Raw genomic sequence first — 25,194 nt, 5'->3', positions numbered from 1 at the left:
GAAATTGAAGAAGAAATTGAATTGAATTGTAGGTACGTAGAAGAGGAGGTATCGAGCTGAAAGTGAAAAAGTCATAAACAGCTTATTCAATTTCTTCGAAGAGGTTATTTCTTGTATCTCAAAGAAAATATTTCATAAAGACTCAAAGCTCTACTAGAAGTGGATTCGGAGCTGCCCTCATATCATATTCTCAGTGGAAGCTAGATCTCTCATGTTTTGATGGTTCAGATGTGAATTGAACCCCAAAAACACTTCCTTTGATGTCCTGCAATACAGAGATTTAAAGGTAAAATTTGTGTAAGAGGAAGGAAGGAAGAAGACACAAATCAATCTTCTTAAAACAGGCTTACTGCTTTCTAAATTTAAAGGAACAGACTCCTATATTTATGTTTTCTCATAAGAGACTTTAACTTCCATTTTCTTCCAAGTTAACAAAAACCTCTTATCCAACTTCTGCCAAAGGCATGGACCATATGTCATCATTTAAGGAGTGACAGGAATCGTTTCTCTGGTTGCATGAGTTGCAGATCTGGTCTCCTGAGAATTCATCTTAAGGAAACTATAAATTAAAGCTATTTTTTCACTGAACAATTCAAAACACCTTATATTGCAACATCAAACCAGAAGTTCAGGGATTTCCCACAAGAAAAAATGCTATTTATAATTAAAATTGGTAATATTTTTCCTGGCAAGATTATTCAGCCACTGCAGTGATTTCGTTAATGTGAAAGTCTGTTAAGGTCTCTTTGCCAAGCAACATGAATCCAACTGTGGCCTGCACAGACAGCAATCCATTTAGTCATCAATTTTACCATTCCCAGAAAAGAAAATTAATGGAACAAATACCCTATCGAATTATGTGAAAATTGAGCCATATTCATTATTTTACACATCAAGTGAGTTTTGGGGCATTAATGTGCATTGACTAACCGTGCCAGTCTTGAAATCCAATCCTTTTAGACAGCCTCTGAATTCAGCAAAAGGCCCAGACAAAACTCGAACACTTGAACCTGGAATAAGAGACCTGTAATCTTCTGTTGCATTCATGCCATTCTGAGATGGCTGAGAACCCTTTTTTGTAGTCTGCCGTCTTGGTTTAATATCTTTTCTTAAGGTACTTAATTGAAAATCTGAACCATCAGGGTTCAACTCTGTTCTATCAAAGATCCCTGCTGCCTGTTGCTCTTCTCGGAAAGTGTTATCAGCTTTTTCTTGTTCTTCTTTTGCTTGTTGGAAGATTGCTTCCACTTCTTCTGTAGCTACGGGTTTGGGCCTATTGATTTGTCGTTTACTAGAACAGAGTAAAGAAGATGAGTTATCAATAAAGCAGAGCTCGCTTGAAAGAAATAACCACCTACATTATGGACAACACTAATATAATCACTGTCTCGTGTTCAAAGTCTTCTACTAACCAGATACATTCATAGTGCTCACAATTAATAGTAATATAATTTTCCACTTTTCATCATTTGTGAGAATATAAACTGATTTAAAATTGCTTTTGTAGTTACTGCATGGTAGGAAGATACATATCAGAAGATTCTTTGACTTGTATAGAGAAAGTACTTCCAAATTTTGTAAAGAAGATAAAGAAGTTCTTACGTATTTCCAACTTTTGATCCAAGAAAGCCTCCAACTCCATTACATTCTCTAACAAAATCATGGATCGCCTTGTTTAATGTACACCACAAGAAGACACAGCCAGGAAAGAGAGGGTTGGATTTTTCTGAGAATGTACCATTCTTTAGCTTCTTTTTAACATGCACAGAAGGTAAATAAACCTGAAATGGAATCAAATTTGTTGATCTGAGATAGCTGTGCAGGATTTCTCTACAAATTTGAACTAGATAAACTAGAACCTGCAAGATTTTCTCCTTTGCTGGAAGAGAGAGTACAGTCTACAGACATAACAGACCAGCAATCATTACCAACTGTGAAGGGCTCATAAATTTAGCCAAACTTGCAAGATTCACTCGTTTGCTGGAAGAGAGAGTACAGATTTCAGACATAACAGACCAGCAATCTTTGCCAAATGTGAAGGGCTCATAAATTTAGTAAATGATAGAGCAGAAAGGAGGAGGAAGTTTCAAGTAGCTAAACAAATGTTGGTGGGACAAGGCTCTGATGGTGATACTATTAACCTTATGAGGATAAAAACACATTTCTACTAAGTTTTCTGAAGATGATAAACAATGCAAATGGTGCAATGGAAAATATTCATGCAAGTTAGAAACCATTCAACTAATGAATGCCTAGTTAATATGTCAAAAGAATATGTAAATTGAAACCTAAGTTCAACCTTCAAAACTTTATCTTTTTAACATATTATAGCCCTTCAAATGCAGGATGAGACACCAAACTGGAAAGTTCTGCAGTAAGGGAAAATAATCATGAAACAAATTCCAAATGGAATTTAGTATCTCATTGTCCTATTTTTCAACGACCACAGCTAATTTCACCAGAACATGATCACTTTAGATGCATAAATGAAAGAAATCACCAAGCAAAAGAGGGAACTTTGCTAGGCATCTTTCAGGAAGCTAACAGACAGAACCATGAGTAAACACGACCAAATCTTAAAAGTTTTAATAGTACAGAAATGTATTGTAGTAGATAGTTGGTGCATTAGCTTGTTATGGGAATCCAGGCCTTTCCAATCACCTCTTCTTGGTTTCAGATCCCAGTCAGCTCAAATGGACAATAGGTTACATAGAAATTACAATTATAGAATGTCGTGATAAGAACCAAAAAACAACCATCCTGTGTGGTTTTGCGTTTTTTTTTTTTATGAACTCTTAGGCAAACCTGATACTGCATGTTTTCACATGATCGCATCTCAGGACTTTTGTTTGACTAAGAGTAGGTTATGAAATAAAAACTTTTTAAATACTGATACTGGAAAAATAAATTCAAAAATAGAATTATCCAAATCTCCGAGCAAATATTAGATAAATATCAACTGGCGTAAATTGCACCTATATTTATAGCTCAGTATCAGTACATCGTCAGAAAAAAAAAATGTCACTCATTTGAAAATCCCACATTCCAGAGCTTTTGGTTAGAACTTCTCAATCCAAACCTAGAGAAGTTGAAGGAGTATTCATTGACTAACAGCAAGTCAAATGCATCACTATAGTAAAACCAAAAGAGAGCATAAACCCAATTCATTAGAATTGTAACCGTAAAATTCAACCCGAAACTGGTTCACCAGATAAAGGTCAACTAGGACTGAAAAAATACGCATGCAATGCCACTCAGTTCAATAAATTTAGTCACTCTGACGCTTAAGAAAACATTACCTTAAATTCTATTTCAGGAAATTCCCTCATGAGAGATTTCGCAAGCAGCTCGGCAGTGGCCTGGCCGGAGACACGCGAAACGCGAACCACCCACCATTGTGGACCCAGCAACGCAAGATTGTCGAGGTTGAGATCATCGGTCCAGGAAGCTTTCTTCTTTTTAGGCTTCTTCAAGAGCCTTTCTTCTACTTCTTCTTTCCAGTTGGTGGATTTGCTCTCCCTCCTCTCACTTCGAAGTTGTCTTCTTTCTCTCGCAGTCAGCTGGCCGCCATTAACTGACTCCAGGGTAGCAAATATTACGGTCTTCCTGCCTGAAACTCGAAGAACGGACGGCGAAGAGAGGGGAAAAGGCAGTGGAGAAGAAGTGCAGGGACTCCAGAGAAGGCCCGCTTGCTTCATCTTCAAAATGAGAAATGGATATTTACCAATGCTTTTTAAGCGCTTTAAAAAGCAACCACAAATAAATTAAATATTTACTATTTTGCCCCTCTTCTTGCCCGAGGATATCAATTCAGATTTCAGACCTGATCTAGCGATTTGCGAACGATGAGATTACGCCCATTAAAGTGGATCCCACAAGGCCGTTTTGTCAGTTGATCGCTGAAACATAAAGCCCAGGTTGGGTCAAAAATGAAAATTCTGGCGGTAGTTCGTTTTTCGCTTTCTAATTTGGATCGGTTAACCCGATAATGAAAAAGAAAACAGCTGAAGGAGATTCCAAATCGTTTTGTGCAAATGGGAGGGAAGCCGTCCACGCTTACGGATTCTATTCACGACTACACGGTCAAGGTAATGCATCTTCTGTAATGTTTTAATATTTTAATCATCGAATTTCTGTGTTCTGAAGCTTTCTTGTCAGGATGCGAAAGGGAATTTCGTTAATTTAAGCACTTACAGGGAATTGTTTTTGTTAATCGTTAATGTTGCTTCTAACTGACTTCATTTTCGCACTGTATTTCGTTTTCATGAGAATCTGTGTTCAGCTTATTTTTGTATTTACTTCAAGTACTTATTCATTTGTTACTTGCTTTGCAGCTCTCTAGCCACTTCTCACTACGAGCAACTTAATGATATTTACTTCAAATATGGACACCAAGGTTCCTCTCGATTTACTTACATTTTGTTTTTCCGTTCTGTTGGACTGATGATATTCTGATGTGTTTAATCCAAGTCTTGATATGCTTGTTTGTCTGTTTATTCATATATTATTGTCTACATGCTAGAGATGGAGTGTGATCCACTCTATGAAGTTCTGAAAGTTATCGATGGAATCTATCTTGAAAAGGGAAAGAAAAAAACGATATAATGTATATACAAATTTTGTCAGCCTCAGAGTGGATGAGTTGGCAGAATGTGTTATGAGGTTAATATTTCGGATTTCTAAATTTATTAGAATGTAATGAGGTGTTTTGGAGTGTCACCAATGAAATGGTCATTGCGAGAACGGTTTTAGAACTCTCAATCAGAGTCTACTTTCTACGAGTTGGTTTTGTTAGTTTGTGATATTGAACACGGCTGGTTGAGGTCTACAGATCTGCAGGTAGATTAAAAGAGCTGAGGATGCCATCTCTATACTCATTTATGACTGTGCAATATTTGTGTTGGTATTTGAATTGGATGAGATGTATCTATAGGAACTGAAAGCGAGAGAAAAGTTGCACAGTTTAGATTCTATAGATATCCGAGGAACCATTTCTAACTTGGCAACTCATAAAAGTTGCTTTCATATGATAGTTACCACCACTTGTTCATTGCATTTTTTGTTCTGTAATTGCTTTGGGAGGATATTGCCTGTTTATCAAGACGGCTAAGCCATAAATGTGCACTCTGATAGAAATGGACATGCATGGCAGTTATAAGCTGTGTTATCCGAGGCCATCTTTCCGAGATCAAAAATCATCATGGTGGTTCTTTTTAATGTTTTACTTAATTCCTGAAAAATAAGGGTTGGGACAAATTTAAATAGGGATATTTGCTTCATCGTTTCTTGAATCTTCTTGTAAGAGAATTACAATTACCAAAACATCTCTTTGTATGACATCCAGAACCTAGAATCTGTCCAGAAAATAGAATAGTTTGTTTAGACCCAATAAGTAATGCAGCTTACTGGCCCTCCATACGCAAATCCACTACCTTTTGGTGGTTTTCCTTCCCATTTGCAGCAGTGATAATATTTCTATGAGTCATATTTAATTTGATGATATAGTACTAAATTTCACTGAACATTTTCTTTGCCTCAATGGTCAAAAAGGCTAAGAACTAGGGCAGCATGTATTTCAGTCCTAAAAACCCCAATTGTCCTCTCCATTTTTCCTTTGATTTTTTTTTTTTTTTGTGCCTAATTTCATAATTTCATTTCCATCTCAATCTCTATCACTGCTTTCAGAAGAACTTGTGAATAGTCAGCCTAAACCTTGTTAGATTTTAGAAACTAAAAGCAGGGAGTGCAATGAGACGATCTTTATGCAAGAGTACAAGAAAAACTAAATGATGGTGCCAGTGCCCAAAATGTCCTACTGACAGATGATACAGTTACAATCACCATCTACTCATTCTTTGGTAGCTTTTTTTGTTCTGTCACACCTCTAGTTCCCAAGCTATGAACCAATGTCAAAGCTATTCAGGATAGCAGTTTGGCCGGGGAGGATTGACATGGTAAGAGATCAAATAAGAGGTACTTCAATTTGGTTTCTCAGAAGCTTAGGTGGCTGTATGCCATTTCTTGTTATCTGCTTCTGCCAATGAAAGAAGCTTGAAGTTTAGTTAACAAGTAAGCTTTAAGGGATTGGCTTGAAGACTTCTGACAAGTGGTATGGTTCATCAAACTTGTTCTATGCTATTTTTAAATCTTTTATCACCAGTTCATAAAAATTTTAAGATGGAAACTTGGAGCAAACAGCAAACAGAAGTATCATTTTTGGTTATATTGACAACCATTGTGTTCTGATGTTTCTGATCCTATGTCATAATCATCCATATCTATCATGAATATGCAGTTCACCAAATTGCCACTTATGCCGTTCAATGCAGATCACCAAAACTTCATGGTGATACAGTAGGGATGTTCTCCTGAGCCGGTGATTAGAGACGTCAGTGAATTGAGACAACTTGGTCAAGGAGGTAAAAACTTTGGAATAAGAGCCAAGAGGAAGTCAAATAAAGAAGGCCAAATGTTTGTTCTACATGCTTCCGACTTAGTGAGCACACATAATTGGCCTAGTAACCAAAAAGAAGCTTCATAGAGTAAATATGGCACTCTAGGAATGGTAGTTCTGATCAAACAAATTACTGCCTTAACATCAGATTTTGAATCTTGAGAAGATTCCAAATTTTAAAATAGCAATTGAGTACCAAAATGTGTGAATCTGAAAGGAATCACTGAAGGAAAGGACACACTGTATGGAAGAATTACTGCCTTGCCTGGTGATTTAGAAAACACATTTGCGAAGCAATTAAAGGATCCAATGTGTGGCAAAGACATTGGTCACTTCACGGTGAATAAAGTTGCGAATTTTGGAGTAAGTGTTTAGACAGAGTTATTAGTATAAATCTAAAATAAATCACTTTTGTTAGTTGTGCTCTTTTCAGAAAGATACAAATGGAATATACATGTATTGATAAGACAATTAGCAAGAAAATTAACAAAGGATAGAACAAGATCAAGGAGGGTCAGTGTGGTCTCATCAACAAAGTCAAAATATATAATGATAATGTTAAGGATAAATGTAGACATATAGGTACTATAGATAATTATTGTTGTAACACTGAATTTTTCAATCAGGTAAAGAATTTGAACTGAATGCCTTTGAAGTCTGAGGATATACTGCAGCTTTAGGCATATATGTGTAGTAGACAGACTGTCTTTCTCTCAATGTATCCCAAGAAAACCATTTAGGTGGTTCAGGCACAAAGTAAAAAATCGTCCCTGCTAGTGGCCTCTTCAAGTTGTCAAATGTCTGTAGCCTTATGTTGCTCAAGTTCCACAATAGAAATTTTTTTGGAAGCATAATTTGGAAAAGGTACATGGTCCTCCTGATTTTACTAAAGCGGCTGGTACAGTTACAATATATACATAACATCCAGTTAAGGCACATTGGCAGAAGATGTATGGATACTCATGAACCTAAGGTTTGATGTATGACATGAAAAGACTCTCAATTAGTATTTTAGTTTGCTTCAATCCAGACTTTGTTGGCAATCAAGATAAAAAGGAGGTACTAGTTCCTTGTCAGTCAATTTTTCAATGAAATCAGCTTACCTTACCGGTGGTTAGACACATGGCAGTTCATGAAACGCTTGTATGCAATATGATCAAAAGCATTATCTAATGACATAAGCAAAGAGCATAGCGTTAACAATAATATATTTTGATCACCAGAGTCATATTTGCATGTGGTCAGATTCAAGCACATGAATGGAAGTTCTGATTTTTTCTGACACTTATTATAGGTGGCATATGTCTTGTTAGAGTATCTAATGAAGATGTGAATGACTTGAACTTGTTGAGTCTGTGATTTATGCTGAGTGTGAACTTCTCGATGTGGTTTAAGAGGCAGAAAATGACTATTAGTGATGTGCTGAAATTCTGCCAGAAGTAGAGGTTTATTATGGTATCATATATAAGGGACAAAATTGTAAATATCTAATTTTCTAAGGGTATTAGTGTAATTTCTGTTTTAAATCTCTATACCTATGTATCGAACAGAAAATCGAAGAGCTTCTTTGATTCTTCGTTTTCGGAAAATAAACATGGATTTCGGAAAGATTGTCATGGTATCAGAGCTTGCGTCCTGATTTTTGTTTTTCCTAGCTTTTTCGGCGCCTTCGGCGATCTCGGTTCGGTGGTGGAGAAATCGGCTCGGTGTTGTGCTCTCAGAGGTGAGTTATCTTTCCCTCTTTCTCGGTTCTCGATTTGTAGTGGCTTTCGGAGGGTCTTGTGGGTTTTTCTTTTGGATTTTGGAGGTTCCTCTCTCGGCTTTAGCGAATTTCGGCAGCTCCTCTCTCGGGCATTTGGGTTTTCTAGTGTTCGACGGGTATCTTCGTTTTTGGTCTTGGACGGTTTGTTCTTGGTGTTCGACGGGGTCATTGGCTTCGTTTTTTTTTGGTGTGCGACGAGAGCCCACTCTACGACGTTTCTTTTGCTCGGTACACGTGTCGCAGCGTCTGCCGCGACCCCTTTCTACCACTGCAGCCCCTCAAGAGTGGCTCATCTTCATGTAGGGGCATCATGTCATCTGATAAGGTCGACCAGTTCCCTCTCCGTTTCACTGGTAAAATTACAGTGCCTGGGAATTTCAGTTTCGTTTATTTGTCACGGGAAAGGAGTTATGGGGTCATATAGATGGGACTGATCCCGCACCTCGGGAGGCCGAGGCTTTGACCAAGTGGACAGTCAAGGATGCTAGGGTCATGACTTGGATCCTTGGCTCCGTTGAGACTCACTTTGTTCTCAATTTGCGGCCTTATCGAACTGCGGCTGACATGTGGCGTTATCTTGCCCAAGTTTATCATCAAGACAACTCGGCTCGGCGTTTTCAATTGGAGTATGAGATGGCTCATTTCACACAAGGCAGTCTATCCATCGAGGAATATTTTTCCGGTTTTCAAAACCTTTGGGCTGACTATGCCGACATTGTTCATTCTACTGTTCCCGTTATAGCTCTCTCTGCTATTCAAGCAGTGCATGAAACAAGCAAGAGAGATCAATTCTTGATGAAGCTCCGTTCCGATTTTGGCATTGCACGGTCTAATTTGATGAATCGTCATCCTGTCCCCTCTTTAGCTGCTTGTTTCAGTGAACTCCTCCGTGAGGAGCAGCGTCTAGGCACCCAGGCTGACATCGAACATCGGGCTGACGTTAGTGCCCCTGTCACTGTGGCTTATGCCACCCAGGCGAGGAATAAGGGACGAGACATGCGTCCTGTTCAGTGCTATTGTTGTAAAGCTTTTGGTCATGTTTCTCGGGATTGCCCTAGAAAGTTTTGTAGCTACTGCCGGAAACCCGGTCATATCATCACTACTTGCTCCATTCGACCTCCGCGGCGGCCGGATACTGCTTATCCTGCCTACGTTGGTGCCTCTAGTTCTACGGCATTGCCTGCTGCCTCGCCGATTGTTCCTCTTGCATTGTCTGCTGCCTCGTCGGTTGTTCCTGCTGCACCTACAACTTCCGCCCCACCGACCACACTCACTCCTGAGATGGTACAACAGATGATCCTTTCTGCTTTCTCTACTTTTGGGCTCTCAGGTAATTCTAACATTTCTTCTAAGCCATGGTATTTTGACTCTGGAGCTTCTAATCACATGACCAATACTGTTGTTTCTCTTTCCAATGTCCGCAATTATGATGGCCCTCAGAAAATTAACACCGCTGATGGCAGTTCTCTGCCTATCAGTGCTGTTGGTGATCTTTCCTCTTGTTTAACTGATGTTTTTGTGTCTCCTGACCTCTCCACAAATCTTATTTCTGTTGGTCAATTGGTCGATAATAATTGTAATGTCCATTTCTCTCAATCTGGTTGTGTTGTGCAGGATCAAGTGTCCGGGACGATGATCGCGAAGGGGCCTAAAGTGGAACGACTCTTTCCTCTTTATCCTAGTTTTCCTTTTTTTTCTTTTGCATGTCGTGTTGTTAATTTTGGGCCTCAGATGTGGCATAAACATCTAGGCCACCCCAACTCTGATGTACTTCGAAAATTATTTAATTCAGGTGTTTTGGGACATAAAGTGTGTTCTTCTCTTGATTTTTCTTTTGAATGTCCGTCATGCAAACTTGGCAAAAGTAAAGTTTTACCTTTTCCTCACAATGCCTCTCATGCTTTACGATGTTTCGATCTTATTCATACTGATGTTTGGGGAATTGCTCTTGTTGTTTCTCATGCGCATTACAAGTACTTTGTCACCTTTATTGATGACTGTAGTCGGTTTACTTGGGTTTACTTTCTACGGGCTAAGGCCGACGTTTTTTTAGCATTCCAGCGTTTTCTTGTGCTTTTAGAGACTCAATTCTCTGCCAAAATCAAAGTCTTACGCTCTGATTCTGGCGGCGAATACATGTCTCATGCGTTTCAAGACTTTCTTCAAAGCACAGGGATCGTCTCTCAGCGCTCCTGTCCTTCGACACCGCAACAAAATGGTGTTGCTGAGAGGAAAAATCGTCATCTTCTTGATGTGGTCCTCACCCTTTTACTTGAATCCTCTATTCCTTCTCGTTTTTGGTGTAAAGCGCTTTCTACTTCGGTTCATTTGATCAATCGTTTACCTTCTCCTACATTACATCATGTTTCTCCCTTCTTTAAGTTGTTTGGCCGTACTCCTTCATATTCTGCTCTTCGAACTTTTGGTTGTGTTTGTTTTTTGCGTCTTCCTGCTCATGAACGACATAAACTTACAGCTCAATCAGTTAAATGTGCTTTTCTTGGTTATGCTATCCCTCAAAAGGGTTATGTTTGTTATGATCCACTTGCTCGTCATCTACGTGTTTCTCGGAATGTGGTTTTCTTTGAAAATCAATTTTTTTTTCAATCTCATGTTGAGCCGCCGTCTGCTTCTTTATCTCTTCTCCCTTGCTTTGATGATTCTCCGCCAGTTGTGGAACGGTTCAAACCTGGTTTTGTGTATGGCAGACGTAGTGGCCATGAGCTTAGTTCTACTTCCTTTGTGCCCCCTCCCGATCTTGTCCTGGCGCCTGATCTTCCTCTTGCTCCAGCTTCTCCCGCTCTTCGCCGGTCTACTCGCCCTTCTCGGCCTCCTCATTGGTATGGTTTCTTCTCCACTATATCTCCTGTCACTCCTTTCTCCTCTATTTCCATTCCCACTTGTTACAGACAGGCTATGGTCCATGAGTGTTGGCAGCATGCCATGGCCACAGAACTTCAAGCACTTGAAGAGAATCACACTTGGGATATTGTTCCTTGTCCTCCTCCGATTAAGCCTCTTGGCAGTAAATGGGTTTTCTCGGTTAAACTTCGCTCTGATGGCTCTTTGAATCGGTACAAAGCTCGCCTAGTAGCTCTGGGCAACAAACAGGAATATGGGATTGACTATGAGGAGACATTTGCGCCGGTTGCCAAGATGACCACGGTCCGTATTATATTCGCGATTGCAGCCTCTCAGTCTTGGCCGCTGCATCAGATGGATGTGCAGAATGCCTTTCTCCACGGTGACCTCCAGGAAGATGTATACATGAAGCTCCCCTCGGGTATGCCTACCTCCTCTCCTGATCAGGTTTGCAAACTTTGTCGTCCTCTGTATGGGCTTAAGCAAGCCCCCCGAGCTTGGTTTGAGAAATTTCGTGGCACTTTGATTCTCCACCGGTTTACACAGAGTCAGTATGATTCATCTCTCTTCTATCATAAGTCTACCGCGGGCATGGTCATTCTCTTGGTTTATGTGGATGACATCCTTATTACTGGCACTGACTCTGGCCTGCTTCGCAAGCTGCAGCAGGTGTTACATTCCACTTTCCATATGAAAGATCTTGGCCAGCTCACGTATTTCTTAGGCCTGGAAGTCCATCATCGGGCCACTGGTATTTTCTTAAACCAGCATAAGTATCTTCAAGATATTATTACCTTGGCTGGTTTGGAGGACACTTCTTCTGCTGCTACTCCTATGGAGGTCAATGTCCGGTACAGGAAAGATGAAGGGGACCTTCTCGATGACCCTACTATCTATCGGCGCTTGGTTGGGAGTCTCATCTACTTGACCACTACTCGCCCTGACATCTCCTATGCCGTTCATCAGGTCAGTCAGTTGATGTCCTCTCCTCGTCATCTCCATATTGCTGCCGTTCGGCGTATCATCCGCTATCTTCGAGGTTCTCCTACTCGTGGGTTATTCTTTCCTACAGGCTCCTCCCTTCAACTTATTGGTTATAGTGATGCTGATTGGGCTGGGTGTCCGGATACCCGTCGCTCTACTACGGGTTGGTGTATGTTTTTAGGTGATGCCTTAATTTCTTGGCGTTGTAAGAAATAGGATCGTGTTTCTAAATCTTCTACTGAAGCTGAGTATCGTGCCATGTCTACTGCTTGTTTTGAGATTGTATGGCTACGCGGTCTTCTTGCGGAGCTTGAGTCCCTCTTCATGCTGACAACACTAGTGCTATTCAGATTGCCACCAACCCTGTTTTCTATGAACGCACCAAGCATATTGAGGTTGATTGTCATTCTATCCGCGATAGCTTGGATAGTCGGGTGATTTCTCTTCCTCACATTTCTTCGGATCTCCAAGTGGCTGATGTCTTCACTAAAGCAATGACTCAGCAGCGGCATCAATTTTTGGTTGGCAAATTGTTGTTGGTTGATTTCCCAGCATCAATTTGAGGGGGGATGTTATCGTATATAAGGGACAAAATTGTAAATATCTAATTTTCTAAGGGTATTAGTGTAATTTCTGTTTTAAATCTCTATACCTATGTATCGAACAAAAAGTCGAAGAGCTTCTTTGATTCTTCGTTTTCGGAAAATAAACATGGATTTCGGAAAGATTGTCATATCATACATAAGTAACACCAAGAAATAGAAATGTAAACTGTGGGCGAGTTCTTGCACAAAAGCCTACATCAAGAGGACACTTTTTCAGCTAATGAAACAAGAAAAATCATATGAGTTGAAATCTGTCCTTTTATACATCAAAGCTAAAAAAGGAGTTCATGTTGCATCTAGAAGGGTTTATGAGTGACTTTCAACTCAATTTCAGGTGGTTGTTCTTCAGAATGCATCTAGAGTCCTATTTCTTCTTGAATGATGGTAAATATCTTATAAATGCAATTATGTCATGGGCAGCGTATGCCATAGATTTAACCATTTAAACCTTTTAGGTTCCCATATGTCTTTGTTAATTGTTTATCTTTGATCTTTTTCATTTTTGCTTGTTTTCTGTAACTCTAATGTCAACCAAAGGTCAGCTTCAACAGCCTAAAGGAGGCTCTGTCAGGGATATATGATAACTCGTATTGACATCTTCCTATCCCATTAATAGTATTTTGCATTTGAGGAAAATAGACAACAAAATATTTGTAAGAGAAATGAATGAGCTGCTATGACGTGCTCACAAATCAAGTTTCATGTTGTCTTTGTTTATCATCATCAAAATATCAAAAAAATTGGTCCAAAAAATCTCATGTGAATGATATTAATAAAGAAAGTATATATAATAAGAAGTTTGTACCTTCTTCATATTATTTAATTTAAAAAAACTTTGAACTGCCTGTTTTAATCATGAGAGCTCGTCTCTGAATCAAAATTTGACTATATTTTGACTTATTTTCAAACTATTGTTGATGGATGCTTTGTAGGTCTTGAAATACTAGCTTTTCCCAGCAATCAATTATGTGGGCAGGAACCGAGAACCAATGAACAGATTGTGAATACTGTCTGTGATCAATTCATGGCTGAGTTTCCAATATTTGCCAAGGTAAAGGGCTTGAACTTTGATATCTACTGTTCATTTGATCTTTGATGATTATGTTAAGTCTTTTGAAGCAAATTTTGTCTTGTTAGACCACCACTCTAACTAAAAGCACGAATTAAATGTGACAGGTCACTGTAATAGATAACAACAAAATTCAATCGGTCACAACCTCCAATAAGTGTCATTGACTTTGTTAAACTTTGCATGCCATCAGGTTAAGGTCAATGGAAAGCAAGCGGCTCCAGTTTTCCAGTTTTTGCAAATCAAATAAACCAGGCTGGTGTGGTAGAAGGATTAAATGGAACTTCACAAAAATTTTGGTGGATCAAGATGGACATGTGGTGCAAAGATACTCCACAAATACTGCTTTTTCATGTATAGTGGTAAGATGCCACCAGTTACACTTTCTATATTGCTACCTCCTTTGTTTAGGTTTTCGTCTTCTTGAATTCACTATTTGGAAACGTGCAGAATGATTTAGAGAAGTTAATTTCATACAATCCATATTGATGAGGTTGCACTATCACCGAAGCAGGAGCAAATGGGGCAACATTCCAAGCCTAATCTTGCTGTAAGAAAGAGTTGAAAATGCATTTCTTGACACCAACTTGTTTCTTGTCCACATTGATGATATTTCAAACTGAATGCTGTTATATAGTGTATTTATGAACGCAAACATCATGATAAAACTTAATGCTTGTTAGTCTAATACCCAGTTACACTTTTTGACCAAAGATATTCACAAAAACTTAAAGGTTGTTGAAAACCTCTTTCAAGAAAGTGAAAAATATAAAATACAAATGGAAAACTTACACCTTATTTGGAGAGATAGCTACTCCTAGAGTATCTCCAAGCTTCCGGTTATTTAAGCACAAATAAAAATATATTTGGAGCCTTGAAGGAACTAAGAATGCTAAAAAGATGCAATAGATTGAAAGATTTTGATTGAAATATGAGTTTGCTCTTACAAAAGGTAACATAATAATTTTTGTACTTGAAAATGCTTAGGTTTGCCACTTAAAAAATACCCTTAATTATGCTTCGTCTAAGCACAAAGGCGATTCGGATAACATTCATCGTTAACAATCAAACTCATTTGGTTTTAGTCTTTTTAACCTAACATATATTAGTCTAGAATGTAATGTGACTGACTTTTTCAACTATCGACATAGTATTACATTATTATTTAACCTTGCATAAATAGTAAAAAAATATTAAAAAGGTAAATGATCAAGAAGTCAAAACCTATTTTAATATTTTTTATATTTTTCTTGATTTTCTTTTGAAGTAATAGACATTTATTTTTATTTTTAATAACTTTGAAATAATACAAAAGGAATCAACCAAAACCATTTTTTATCTCTAAAAATAACAAACAAAAGTTTTTCCTTTTGTAAAATAACAAATATTTTACTAATTATTTTTCTTATATTTTAATTACATAAAAAACAAAAGAAAATGTTAAAAGGGCTATAAAAGACCAACGCATTGTTTCGCCCACGTGGCATGTGTGACGTTCATCCATTAGCCGTTACGGGCCTTTTTCATTTCCAGCTGGCGTTCGATTTCTCTTCTCCCCCGCCACGTGGACTTCGGACGCCTTTCGACTTTCGACTCGTTCACGAGTCGGACCCAAATTCGACCCAACGGCGCCAAAACGTCAAAAAGTGGAGGGAGGCTTTAAAAATTTACCACTAAAACGTCGCTCCCCCTCCCAGCTAGATCGAGTTCCTCCTCCCTGTCCAGCTTTACCCCGAAAAAATTCAAAACTCCCGCTTCCTCTCCCTCTTCCTCTCTCTCTTCCTCTGCCTGCCTTTTTAATTCCTCTCGCTACTACTGTCTCTTTTTTCATTTCAGCTACGCTTTTCGTCCTGTCCATCTCTCTGGGTCTCTCTCGTCGGTAGAGTGAAAGATGGGGAAGCAATGCAATCGAGCGAGGAGCTCTGAATGTTCTGCTAATGGCAAGGTCACTCCAGTTCAAGTGGCCTTCATTGTCGATCGATATCTCTCAGACAATAATTATATCAGGACTCTGTCAGTTTTCAGATCTGAGGCCACACCTCTCATTTCCAAAACGAAGGTCAAAGAGGTATGGATTTTGCTTTTTCTCTTTCTGTTTCTGAAAAAAAAAAAAGTGGATCTATTCTGTTCTTCTCCCCTCAATGCTTATCTTATTTCTGCAGGCGCCCAAAAATCTGCTGAGTCTGGAGACAATTATTGACGAGTACATCTCCCTCAAGGAGCAAAAGCTGATGTTGGATCAGGAGAAGTGCAGGGTCGAGATGCTGTTGCAGGGTTTACAGGATGTGATGCAAACTTACAACTCTGCCGTGCCCTCCATTTCTCAGTCTCCGGTTGCTTCAGGTGTTTCTCAGCTGCCTCCAGCCACGGCACCGGTTACTCAAGTTGGCCCAAGAGTCGGGGCCCCTGCTGGTATGATTCAACTACCCACTCATACGATTCATAAACTAGACATTCAACACGCTAATTCGTTACTTTTTGTTGTGTAAACGTCTTATTTTATAACAACATTTTGTTAGCCAGATCTAGTTCATCAAGTCCATTTTTTTTTTTTTTTGTGTTATTATTTTTCTATTGAAAATTCGCTGAAAATATTCCAATTTGGTCGTTGGAGCTAATTCTGAAATAATTATGTCTCAATGCACACTCACGTTAAATGCAAAAAAAATTAAAGATTACATTGTCCAAAAGAGAAAATACTGCTCCTGAGGACAATGGGGACACGGTATTGCTGCTCTAACGACCTGTTACTTCCAAGTTCCAACCCTTTGCGTCAGGTGATACATCCGTCTGATTGAGGGGAATGGACCAACCTAGACCGAATGGTAGATAAGCTTTGTTCTCTCCTGATCTGGTTCCCCCAGAAAATACCCTCACTCCTGTTAGGGTATTTGCTGGGCATGTCGACTGTATCTGTGAATGAGGTAGATTCCACATGCCAGGTCACTAACGCATACCATTCGGATCAATACTAGTTGAATCCCAGTTATATTTGATGCTTAAGTTGACATATTTCACCAAAGTAGATTTCATAGGATATAGGATTCAAGTTGTAGTTTTGAGTTTCTTAACGTGACAATCTTTTTTAACCTTCCATTTTCTCCTTAGTGCATGCAGCTTACTCCATGTACAAGCTTCCTGTTGCAAGTTCACTTCCTGTCCCGCCTCCTCGGACTCCATCTGAACCTACCCGAATTTCAACGCCAAGCCATGACGTTTCTACAAAGAGCAAACGAAAAGCTTCAAGGCCTCTTTCGGGAGTGAACCCTACAGTTAAAAGAAATTGTGCACAAGTGTTGACTGATCCTGCGGTTGCTGAAGGTCATTGATTTTTTACCTTACCTTTGTTTATGTTTGCTTCTCGTTCACCTTTAACTGATTTGATCTTTATTGATACTTGCAGGTAACAAGGAAAGTCGAGCAACTAATCAAAACAACCAGATGCCGATGCCTCATGATATTGTTTCAAATCCGAGTTTAGTTCAAGGATCATTTGATGCGAGGAGCTTAATGAATAGCTCTCGTAATCCAAATGCTGACTCACCTGGTCCTCGGACGCCTCCAAAAACCTCAACTGTTGAGCCCAATGAATCAGTTTCTCCAGAAGAGAATTCTTCCCAAATGGAGTCATCTAATAGTATCACAACCCCAGAGATTTTTCCTATTAATTGTCGAATCATTTCTTCCAAAACAATTGTCGTCAGCCCTTTAAAGCATGTTGTTTGCTCTTCTCCTGATCGAGTTCTCACTTCTCAGACTTTGAGTCCAAAGAGATCAAGCAAGATAAAAGGCAGATTGGATTTTAATGATGTCAATGAATTCATAACTGCTGAAAGATCGGTTGAGGCAGAGTCTAGGACTATTGGGAACATTGAAGACGTAGAGATGTTTGATATAGATTTCCCAAATTTTGATGTCCTTGGAAATGATTTCTCCCTTTCTGAACTATTGGTTGATATTGATTTTGACACTGAAAGTGTGGGTTCGCAACCCTTGCAAGAGATGAATCCTAGTGCTTGTTCTTTGAAGTGGTATTCTTCTTTTTCCAACTTCCTTGCCAATTATTATGATAACAATTACTTTGTGCTTCTCAATTTAATTTTTGTTTTCTCGGAATCATTGTAGGTCAGGTTCGGATTCTACAGTACCTAATCCGCCAGATGCAACTTCAGTTCTTGCAGAGAAAGACATGAACATACTAGGTAAATTGATTTCTCTAAGTTAAATTTTGGGCTTCTTCTCCCTGACTCTGCTATTCAACACCTACATTCTATACTTGTGTTCTGCTTGCAGGCCTTGATCCCGTAGTGTCAGTTAAATCTGTAACGAAGTGCATCCAGATTTTGAGTCCTGGTAAATTGTTTTCTTTTTTGTTTTTACTTTGCTTGCTCTTGATCTCTTTGTCTCTGGCCCTCATTTCTGCTCCTGTTTGTAAAAATCTTGAAGATGCCGATTATTTATTTATTTATCATCTTTTGATGAAATGGCAGCAAAACCCAGAAGAGCATGGCAAGAGAATTTCTAAGCAAGAATCTATATGCTGGAGAACAACAATGTGGAGCCACATAGCTCCAGTCTTTGACATGATACCAATGATGTAATCACAAGAAATTCACCTGTGCAGAGTTCTAACAAAATTGGTTAGTTTTAGCACAAGTACTATTATTTGATTTTTGTTGTGGTGGCAGATCTTTTTCTGTCTTTCTTAATATCTGAAATCCATATTGGCGGAAATACTTGTGAAATTTCTTTAACATGTAAGGATCATGAATAGAGTCCTAAATATATTTGCTTTTCCCCTGAATCAATCTTGGATCTTTAGCACTCTCATTTCAGTTTCCCTCTTTTTTATCCAAGAAAATCTGGTTTTGTTCCATATGACTTCAGGGAAAGATGTAGCCCAAGTGGTTTGAAATCCAAATGTGAACCTTTAAAATGATAAGACATTTGATTCGGTAACAGAATTACAAATCTTGTTAGCGTTCAGGATATCATGCCAAATACTTTTCCAGTTTCTCCACTTCCTCCAAGCTTCCGATGTAAAGTGGAACTCGTTGATGTATCTGCCAAGCAATCAACATTGCACGATTGTCAGAAATCAAGTTACTAAACCCTTATAACTGGCTGCAAATTTTAAGTGTTTCGTTTTCCCTCACCTCCTCCGGTTGGATGTCTAGTATTCTACTGTGTCCGTCCGATCCTTTTCCTCCGGCTTGTTCCACCAAGTAGCTCATTGGTGCACACTCATACAGAAGCCTCAGCTTCCCGTTCTTGCTCTTTTTGTCTCTCGGGTACCCGTAAATTCCACCGTACAAGAGAGTCCGGTGAAAGTCTCCGACCAAGCTGCCGATGTATCTGGCCGAGTAAGGCTTGCCGGAAGGTCCTGGGTCTTTGAGATCATCGATGTACTTCTTCAGGTTGTCATCCCAGAGTTGGTAATTGCCTTCATTGAACGAGTAGATCTTCCCTGCCTTTGGGATTTGAATTTTCTCTTGGGTCAGAACGAATTCACCGTACATGGGATCCAATGTGAACGCGTACACGCCCTTCCCTATCGAGAGGACGAAGATGATGGAGCTCGAATACATGCAATAACCTGCAGCCAGTAGATTGCTGCCCGGTTGGCAGACATTGATCACGCACGTCTGTTTTATCCGGTCAAGCTGGGTGAAACGGGATTGTGAATTTTTAGGTTTTGGACATTAACATAGGGCCATGATTCAGAAGCAGAGAGACCTGTCAAAGCTGTTGAAATGTGAAAAAAATTCAGTCGATCGATTTGCTCAAATTACCGTAGTTTCATCGCCCAAGTCTGCAAGGCACTCGTCGTTAGGACTGTATATCCCGAAAATGGAGCCGGTTGATACGGCGGCGTCGATGTTGGAAGACCCATCCAGGGGGTCAAAGACGACGATGTAGTTGCCTGAGTAACTTTCTTCTACGGCTACGGGCACATCTTCTTCTTCTGATGCGATAATTCCTGTCCTTCCACTGGATCTCAGGCAGTTTGAGAACACCTGCAAAGGCATTTTGTTCTATAAAAAACAACAATGGCCCAATCCCCTTTTGGGTCTGTGATTGTAATTGCTCAACTAACTGAAGACTACCTATTCAGATTAATTCGTTATTCTGAAATCTTTTAAAGGCGACATGAATGGGCTTGGTTGGAGACTCAGGATGGACACCCAGTGACTAATGATACTGAGATGAACACCAATAGATTGGATCCCCGAAGTGCCAGCAGACAGATTAAAAAAAGGCTTCGATTAGCCATTGAAGAATAGGGAAAAGAGCTGACCTCGTTAGAGACCACATCCAGCTTCTTCTGATCTTCTCCTTGAACGTTGACGGCGCCTTGGACCCCAGTCAAGTTAGAGACACTTGCTCTCTGCACCAGTGAAGCGATCTGCTTACATGCCATGGATATGCTGGAGAGAACTATCGTCATCTCCGCGTCGATGTTCCCTGCCTGTTCCTGCTGCAGTAGCCAGCCCGTCAACGTCTGAATCTCGTACCTACTCTTCTTCTTCGTCGCAGCCTCCGACGTCGTCCCCACAGCCGCGCACTGCAAACTCACCGAGGCGTCTCCGGCCCCTCTTCTGATACGGCATCGAAGCTCCTTGTGACCGAAAGCCGAAAGGTGGAGCGGCGACAGCCGGGAGAGTGAACGGGAGCTAGAGAGTTGAAGGAGCTGGGACGACGTGGGAACGGCGGCGGCCACCATGTTAGCCAATCACCTTGATGACAAGCAAGTGTTTTGCGGAATTGTGTGTATGGGTGATTGTGCACCAGAGAGGATATTTTCCTTGTTCGAGCAAATTACCGGATTGCGTTTTGGTAGGATTGTAAGGCTTGCAAAAGCTCTGAGTCTCGAGGGGACCCATTTCCGCTTATCCCTTGGCTACTTCTCTTAGTTGAAAATTTAAATATCCTTTTCTTAGTGGGTTGAGTTTGATCTTCCAACTATCATGTTGGGCTTCATCCCATTGATAACAAATCTTGCTACAATTAGGGCTATTGGGTTTGGATTAGCTAAGTATCTGTTTGGTAAAACTATCAAACGAGTAAGAAGCGCATATATAACGGTATCATGTGTAAGAAGTAATTAAGAATGATAAACATAGAGTGATTAGCTAAATAATATTTAAATTTAATTATGGGAATTTTACTAAAATACCGATTTGAAACAACTTATTTATGAAAATAACGAAGATCTTAAATTATTTACAAAACTACTGAACTTTGACCCGTCCATTGTATATGTGGACAGTCAAAGGCGACACGTAAGCTTTGATTGCTTACGTGTTGCCTCGTCATCAGAGCGATGCTGCATATGAACACATAAGTTGCCACGTCATTACTATTGACACGTCATCTGCCATGCAATTTACCACGTCAACTGTCATCTTGGGCCACGTAAGCACCTGCCACGTCAGCCCTCACATATGTTTTTAATTCTAATCTCTTCCACGATTTTCTCCTCGCCTCTCGTCTCGGCTGCTCTCCTCTCGTTGCTCCCCTGTTGCCGCTTCTCTGCCTCGGCCTCGCCCTTGCTGCTGCCGCTCGGCCTCGACCGCTCTCCTGCTGCCGTTGCTCTGCCTCGGCCTCGCCCTGCTGCCACCGCTCGGTGTCGCCCTCGACGCCCCCCTCTCAACCACTCTCTCTTCATTTCAACTTCATCTCTCGTTCTTTTTCTCCGTTCCCCTTTGTTCATCCTCTCGCCGCCCCTTCTCTCAAAACTTTCTTCCTCTCCGTTTCCCTCTCTTTGTCCTCTCGCCGCCCCTTCCCTCAAAACCTAGGAGGGTGATTTTTTAGGATTTTTGTTAATTGAATCGAATTATTGATTTGAATTTAGGTGTTTAATTACTGTATTGATTTTTTTGTGATTTACTATTTAATTTCTGATTTTATGTTAATGAAATTTTTGCCAAATTAAAATTATTGTAAAGTTTTGTAAGATTTTTAATTAAATAATATATTTTTTAATAATTTATTATTTTGTAAATAAGGTGATAAAAAATATACAAATAAAATATATTTTTAAACACTAAAACAACTTTTTTGTATATATTTTTTAATTTATAAATATTTTAAATGGATAATATATGGGTAAGACTTAAGAGTAATTTTTTTTTCTATTTATAAATATTTTAAATAGATAATATATGGGTAAGACTTATAAGTAAAAAAAAATTATTTATAAATATTTTAAATCCATAGTAAATGGGTAAGAGTTAGAATATTTCTATTTATAAATATTTTAAATTTCTAAATATTATTATTTTTTAAATAACGTGATAAAAATATACAAATAAATTATATTTTTAAACTCTAAAATAGCTTTTTTGTATATATTTTTTAAAATTTTAAATATTTTAAATCGATAATATATGGGTAAGACTTAAGAGTAAGATTTTTTAAATTTATAAATATTTTAAATCCATAATAAATGGGTAAGAGTTAGATTTTTTCTATTTATAAATATTTAAAAATTTTAAAAATTATTATTTCGTAAATAAGGTGATAAAAAATATACAAATAAATTGTATTTTTAAACTCTAAAATAATTTTTTTGTATTTTTTCTATTTATAAATAATTTAAATCTAATTAATTTACTTATTTTATTTTATTTTTTAAAATATGAAGAAATAAAAAGTGTAACGATAATTTTTTTAATTAATAGATATTTTAATTGATATTAAATGGTGTTAAATAAATAAGAATTAATTTTTTAATTGTTTATAAAAAAAATTTAAATAATTTTTTATTTTAGATATAAGGTAATAAAAAGTGTATTTGATTTTTTAATTTTTTTAAAATTTATTCAAAATTTTATCATGTCAGATGTGGCAGATGACGTGTCAATAATAGTGATGTGGTAGCCTATGTATTCATCTACAGCTTCGCTCTGATGACGGGGCGACACGTAAGCAGTCAAAGCTTACGTGTCACCTTTGATTGTCCACATATACAGTGGACCGGTCAAAGTTCGGTAGTTTTGTAAATAATTTGAGATCTTCGTTATTTTCATAAATAAGTTGTTTCAAATCGGTATTTTGGTAAAATTCCCTTTAATTATAGATTAGAATGTCAAACTGTGACAAATATAATTATGTAAAACCTAATGCACTAAACAATTCAGTCTCATAATAAAACATAATGATAAATTTCAATGAAGGATTAAAATTTAATGGATATTGAGACGTGTAATTCATATGACTTTGGAATATAATTGTTAGAAGATGGGTTCAAGCCCACACGACTATGGAGAAAGTCCACATGTCCATGAGGGGTAGCATAAAAGTAAATAAAGTGTCATCTCATAAAGATGGCACACGGGTGTAATAGTCAAGGAGAACATGTCTACTTATGTCTTTTCTCATATAAAACTTGGAGCCATAAGAGCATTATTGAGATTGTAACATCCTCTCAAAAATTATAAATAGAGGCCATTGGCTTGGGGTAGAGTATAAGTTTCTCTCCCTTTCTCTCAATTCATCTAAGTTCTCTTAGCCTAAAGGCTCTCTATCTTTTCACTCTCTCCTTCTTTACCCGAGTTCCTTATCTTCTTCTCTCCCTCTCTTACTTTACTTGAGGTACTAATCATGGGTTCCTAAATTCAACATGGTATCAGAGTAATGAATTTAGGATCCCCGCGTCAAGATGGTGCTCTAAAGTTTTTATGATCAAAGCTACTTATGCAAGGCTCCTTGTGAAGCAAAATTGAAGTTTGTTGAGTTAAGTTTATTGTTCCCGTTATTATTATCAATTGATAGCTTCTTGCTCTTGGTTTTTTTATCTTTGGAAGAGGATATAGAGATTATCCTCTTCATCCTATGATAATATCAAGATTCATATTTCTCGGTTTGGAAGAAGCTTGTAAAGGATGGATTTGTTTAGTCGATTTGCAAGTTTTTTGGCTAAAATCGGTTCTATTGAGATTTTTTTGCATGGGAAGCTACTATTCATTCATGCAAGTTTTGTCTCTATTGAAAAACCATTATGTTGTACTTGTTATGATCCACATTTGATATTTTTTGGTTTTAAGAATTGAAATTATTCAATTTTTTTATTCAAAGCCACTAGTAAAGCTACAAGGTTTTATTTTCCTAGCATAGAATCCCACATGAAACTAAGGTTGGGAGATCTATTTACAAAAAAAGAAGCAAGGAAGGAGTTCAAGTTGTTCTCTTGGAAAGAGCAAGGTGGCACCAATGTATTTGAGGAAGGTTTCACTTTTTTTTTTTTTTTTTTTAAGATTCAAACCACCTCTAGATCTCCTTGATTAGTCTTGTTTTATTGATCTTTATTCAAACATATCTTGCCTAAATAAAAAAGAGCTGAATATAGACTGGTTGGTGTCAACATTATTTTTGGAAAGATCATGAAAATCTTAGTCTCTCTACAAGAAAAAGAAATTGCTCCCTTGATGTTCTTGATTGTTGTTTTTTCTCGTACTCTAAAAGGAAGATAAGATGTATGATTAAAGCATATTTAACATTTCATCTTGCCTCAAATATTAAGGACAAAATCCAAACTTAGATCTGTGAGTTGGCATCCACAATTGTTTTTGGAAGATCTTGGATGATCTTCATATCTTGTCAAGGAAGATTAAAGTGGCTGATTTTTGCATAATTTGGTGCTTAATTACCTATTTCTTCTCAATCAATAAGAGGATTGATTCCACTATTTTTCGGATTGCATGTGTCTTTGATTAGTAGTTGTTTACTTGAAAATATATACAAACTTGGGCTGCCTTGGTGTCGTACCCGAGCTGGTGTATTTTGACAAAGAAGAAAATTGTTGGCTTGATTTGACTCTTGATTATTGAAGCTTATTCCTTAGGATATATCACTTCTCTTGTTGAGTAAATTTTCATTCTCACCTTGTCTCAAATGGCTAAAAGACACATTAGTAGTAAGAGTGATGTCCTCAAGATCACCACTATACCTTTTGAGAGGGTTATCTGATTACTCGAGCTAGTCCAAATCAGTTAAAATGTTTTTTATTACTCGAGGCCTACTAGGTCACCTTACCAAGCCAAGACCACCTATTGATGAAGAGGATAATACTTGCAATAAGTGGTTGATGAATGATACCTTGGTGGTTAGTTGGCTCATCAAGTAGCCAACAATGAAGTCCACCTGGATACAACTAAACAAGTTTGGGACACATGTGTCAAATTGTACTCTTGCACAGACAGTTTATAAAAACTGTATGATGTCTTCCAAAGTATGTTTAATACTAAACAAAGAGACAACTTACATGAGTACTTGGGGAAGATTCAAAGGCCTTATTCAAGAAAGGAACCTAGCCCAACCTAACACCACTGATGTCTCTATTCAAGACAAATAGAAGGAAACTTTGGCAATCACTATCTATTTAGCGAATATTAAGCCTTTATCTTGAGGTTGCTAAAACTCAACTCCTTAGCTCCTCCACTATTCCGACTTTTGA

At 38.4% G+C, this 25,194-nt stretch overlaps 3 protein-coding genes and 1 long non-coding RNA gene across 5 annotated transcripts; 2 read left to right on the top strand and 2 right to left on the bottom strand.

The window, feature by feature from the left end:
- Nucleotides 1–169: 169 nt before the first annotated feature.
- On the bottom strand, nucleotides 170–3,698 carry LOC137943068 (uncharacterized). The gene is made up of 5 exons (XM_068788762.1): nucleotides 3,300–3,698; nucleotides 1,603–1,781; nucleotides 931–1,291; nucleotides 351–775; nucleotides 170–265 (listed from the first exon to the last, which is right to left on the bottom strand). The coding sequence occupies exons 1-4, from the start codon at nucleotides 3,696–3,698 to the stop codon at nucleotides 695–697; spliced, it is 1,020 nt and encodes a 339-aa protein (XP_068644863.1). The 3' UTR covers nucleotides 170–265; nucleotides 351–694.
- Nucleotides 3,699–3,877: 179 nt separating this feature from the next.
- Nucleotides 3,878–14,418, top strand: LOC137942670 (uncharacterized). Its single transcript, XR_011110577.1, has 5 exons — nucleotides 3,878–4,088; nucleotides 4,335–4,396; nucleotides 13,600–13,718; nucleotides 13,930–14,098; nucleotides 14,187–14,418. It is a non-coding gene; the product is annotated as an uncharacterized lncRNA (long non-coding RNA).
- A 1,130-nt stretch (nucleotides 14,419–15,548) lies between these two features.
- On the top strand, nucleotides 15,549–18,544 carry LOC137935439 (uncharacterized). 2 transcript variants are annotated; one of them, XM_068780100.1, is made up of 7 exons: nucleotides 15,549–15,804; nucleotides 15,899–16,148; nucleotides 16,854–17,057; nucleotides 17,140–17,767; nucleotides 17,862–17,938; nucleotides 18,030–18,089; nucleotides 18,227–18,544. In XM_068780100.1, the coding sequence occupies exons 1-7, from the start codon at nucleotides 15,628–15,630 to the stop codon at nucleotides 18,259–18,261; spliced, it is 1,431 nt and encodes a 476-aa protein (XP_068636201.1). In that variant the 5' UTR covers nucleotides 15,549–15,627; the 3' UTR covers nucleotides 18,262–18,544. The 2 variants fall into 2 exon arrangements, with proteins under 2 accessions (XP_068636201.1, XP_068636195.1); XM_068780094.1 differs by having other exon boundaries at nucleotides 16,845–17,057.
- A 97-nt stretch (nucleotides 18,545–18,641) lies between these two features.
- Nucleotides 18,642–20,552, bottom strand: LOC137935456 (fructose-1,6-bisphosphatase, chloroplastic-like). Its single transcript, XM_068780110.1, has 4 exons — nucleotides 20,035–20,552; nucleotides 19,529–19,753; nucleotides 18,893–19,399; nucleotides 18,642–18,799 (listed from the first exon to the last, which is right to left on the bottom strand). The coding sequence occupies exons 1-4, from the start codon at nucleotides 20,458–20,460 to the stop codon at nucleotides 18,728–18,730; spliced, it is 1,230 nt and encodes a 409-aa protein (XP_068636211.1). The 5' UTR covers nucleotides 20,461–20,552; the 3' UTR covers nucleotides 18,642–18,727.
- Nucleotides 20,553–25,194: the final 4,642 nt, after the last annotated feature.

This window comes from Aristolochia californica, unplaced genomic scaffold, assembly GCF_029961685.1.
Source record: "Aristolochia californica isolate CCGP_79_NKW_82.1479 unplaced genomic scaffold, dmAriCali1.0.hap1 SCAF_10, whole genome shotgun sequence".
Classification (NCBI taxonomy): Eukaryota; Viridiplantae; Streptophyta; class Magnoliopsida; order Piperales; family Aristolochiaceae; genus Aristolochia; species Aristolochia californica.
Note: the sequence above shows the minus strand (reverse complement) of the source record. Positions and strands in the feature narration are given on the sequence as shown.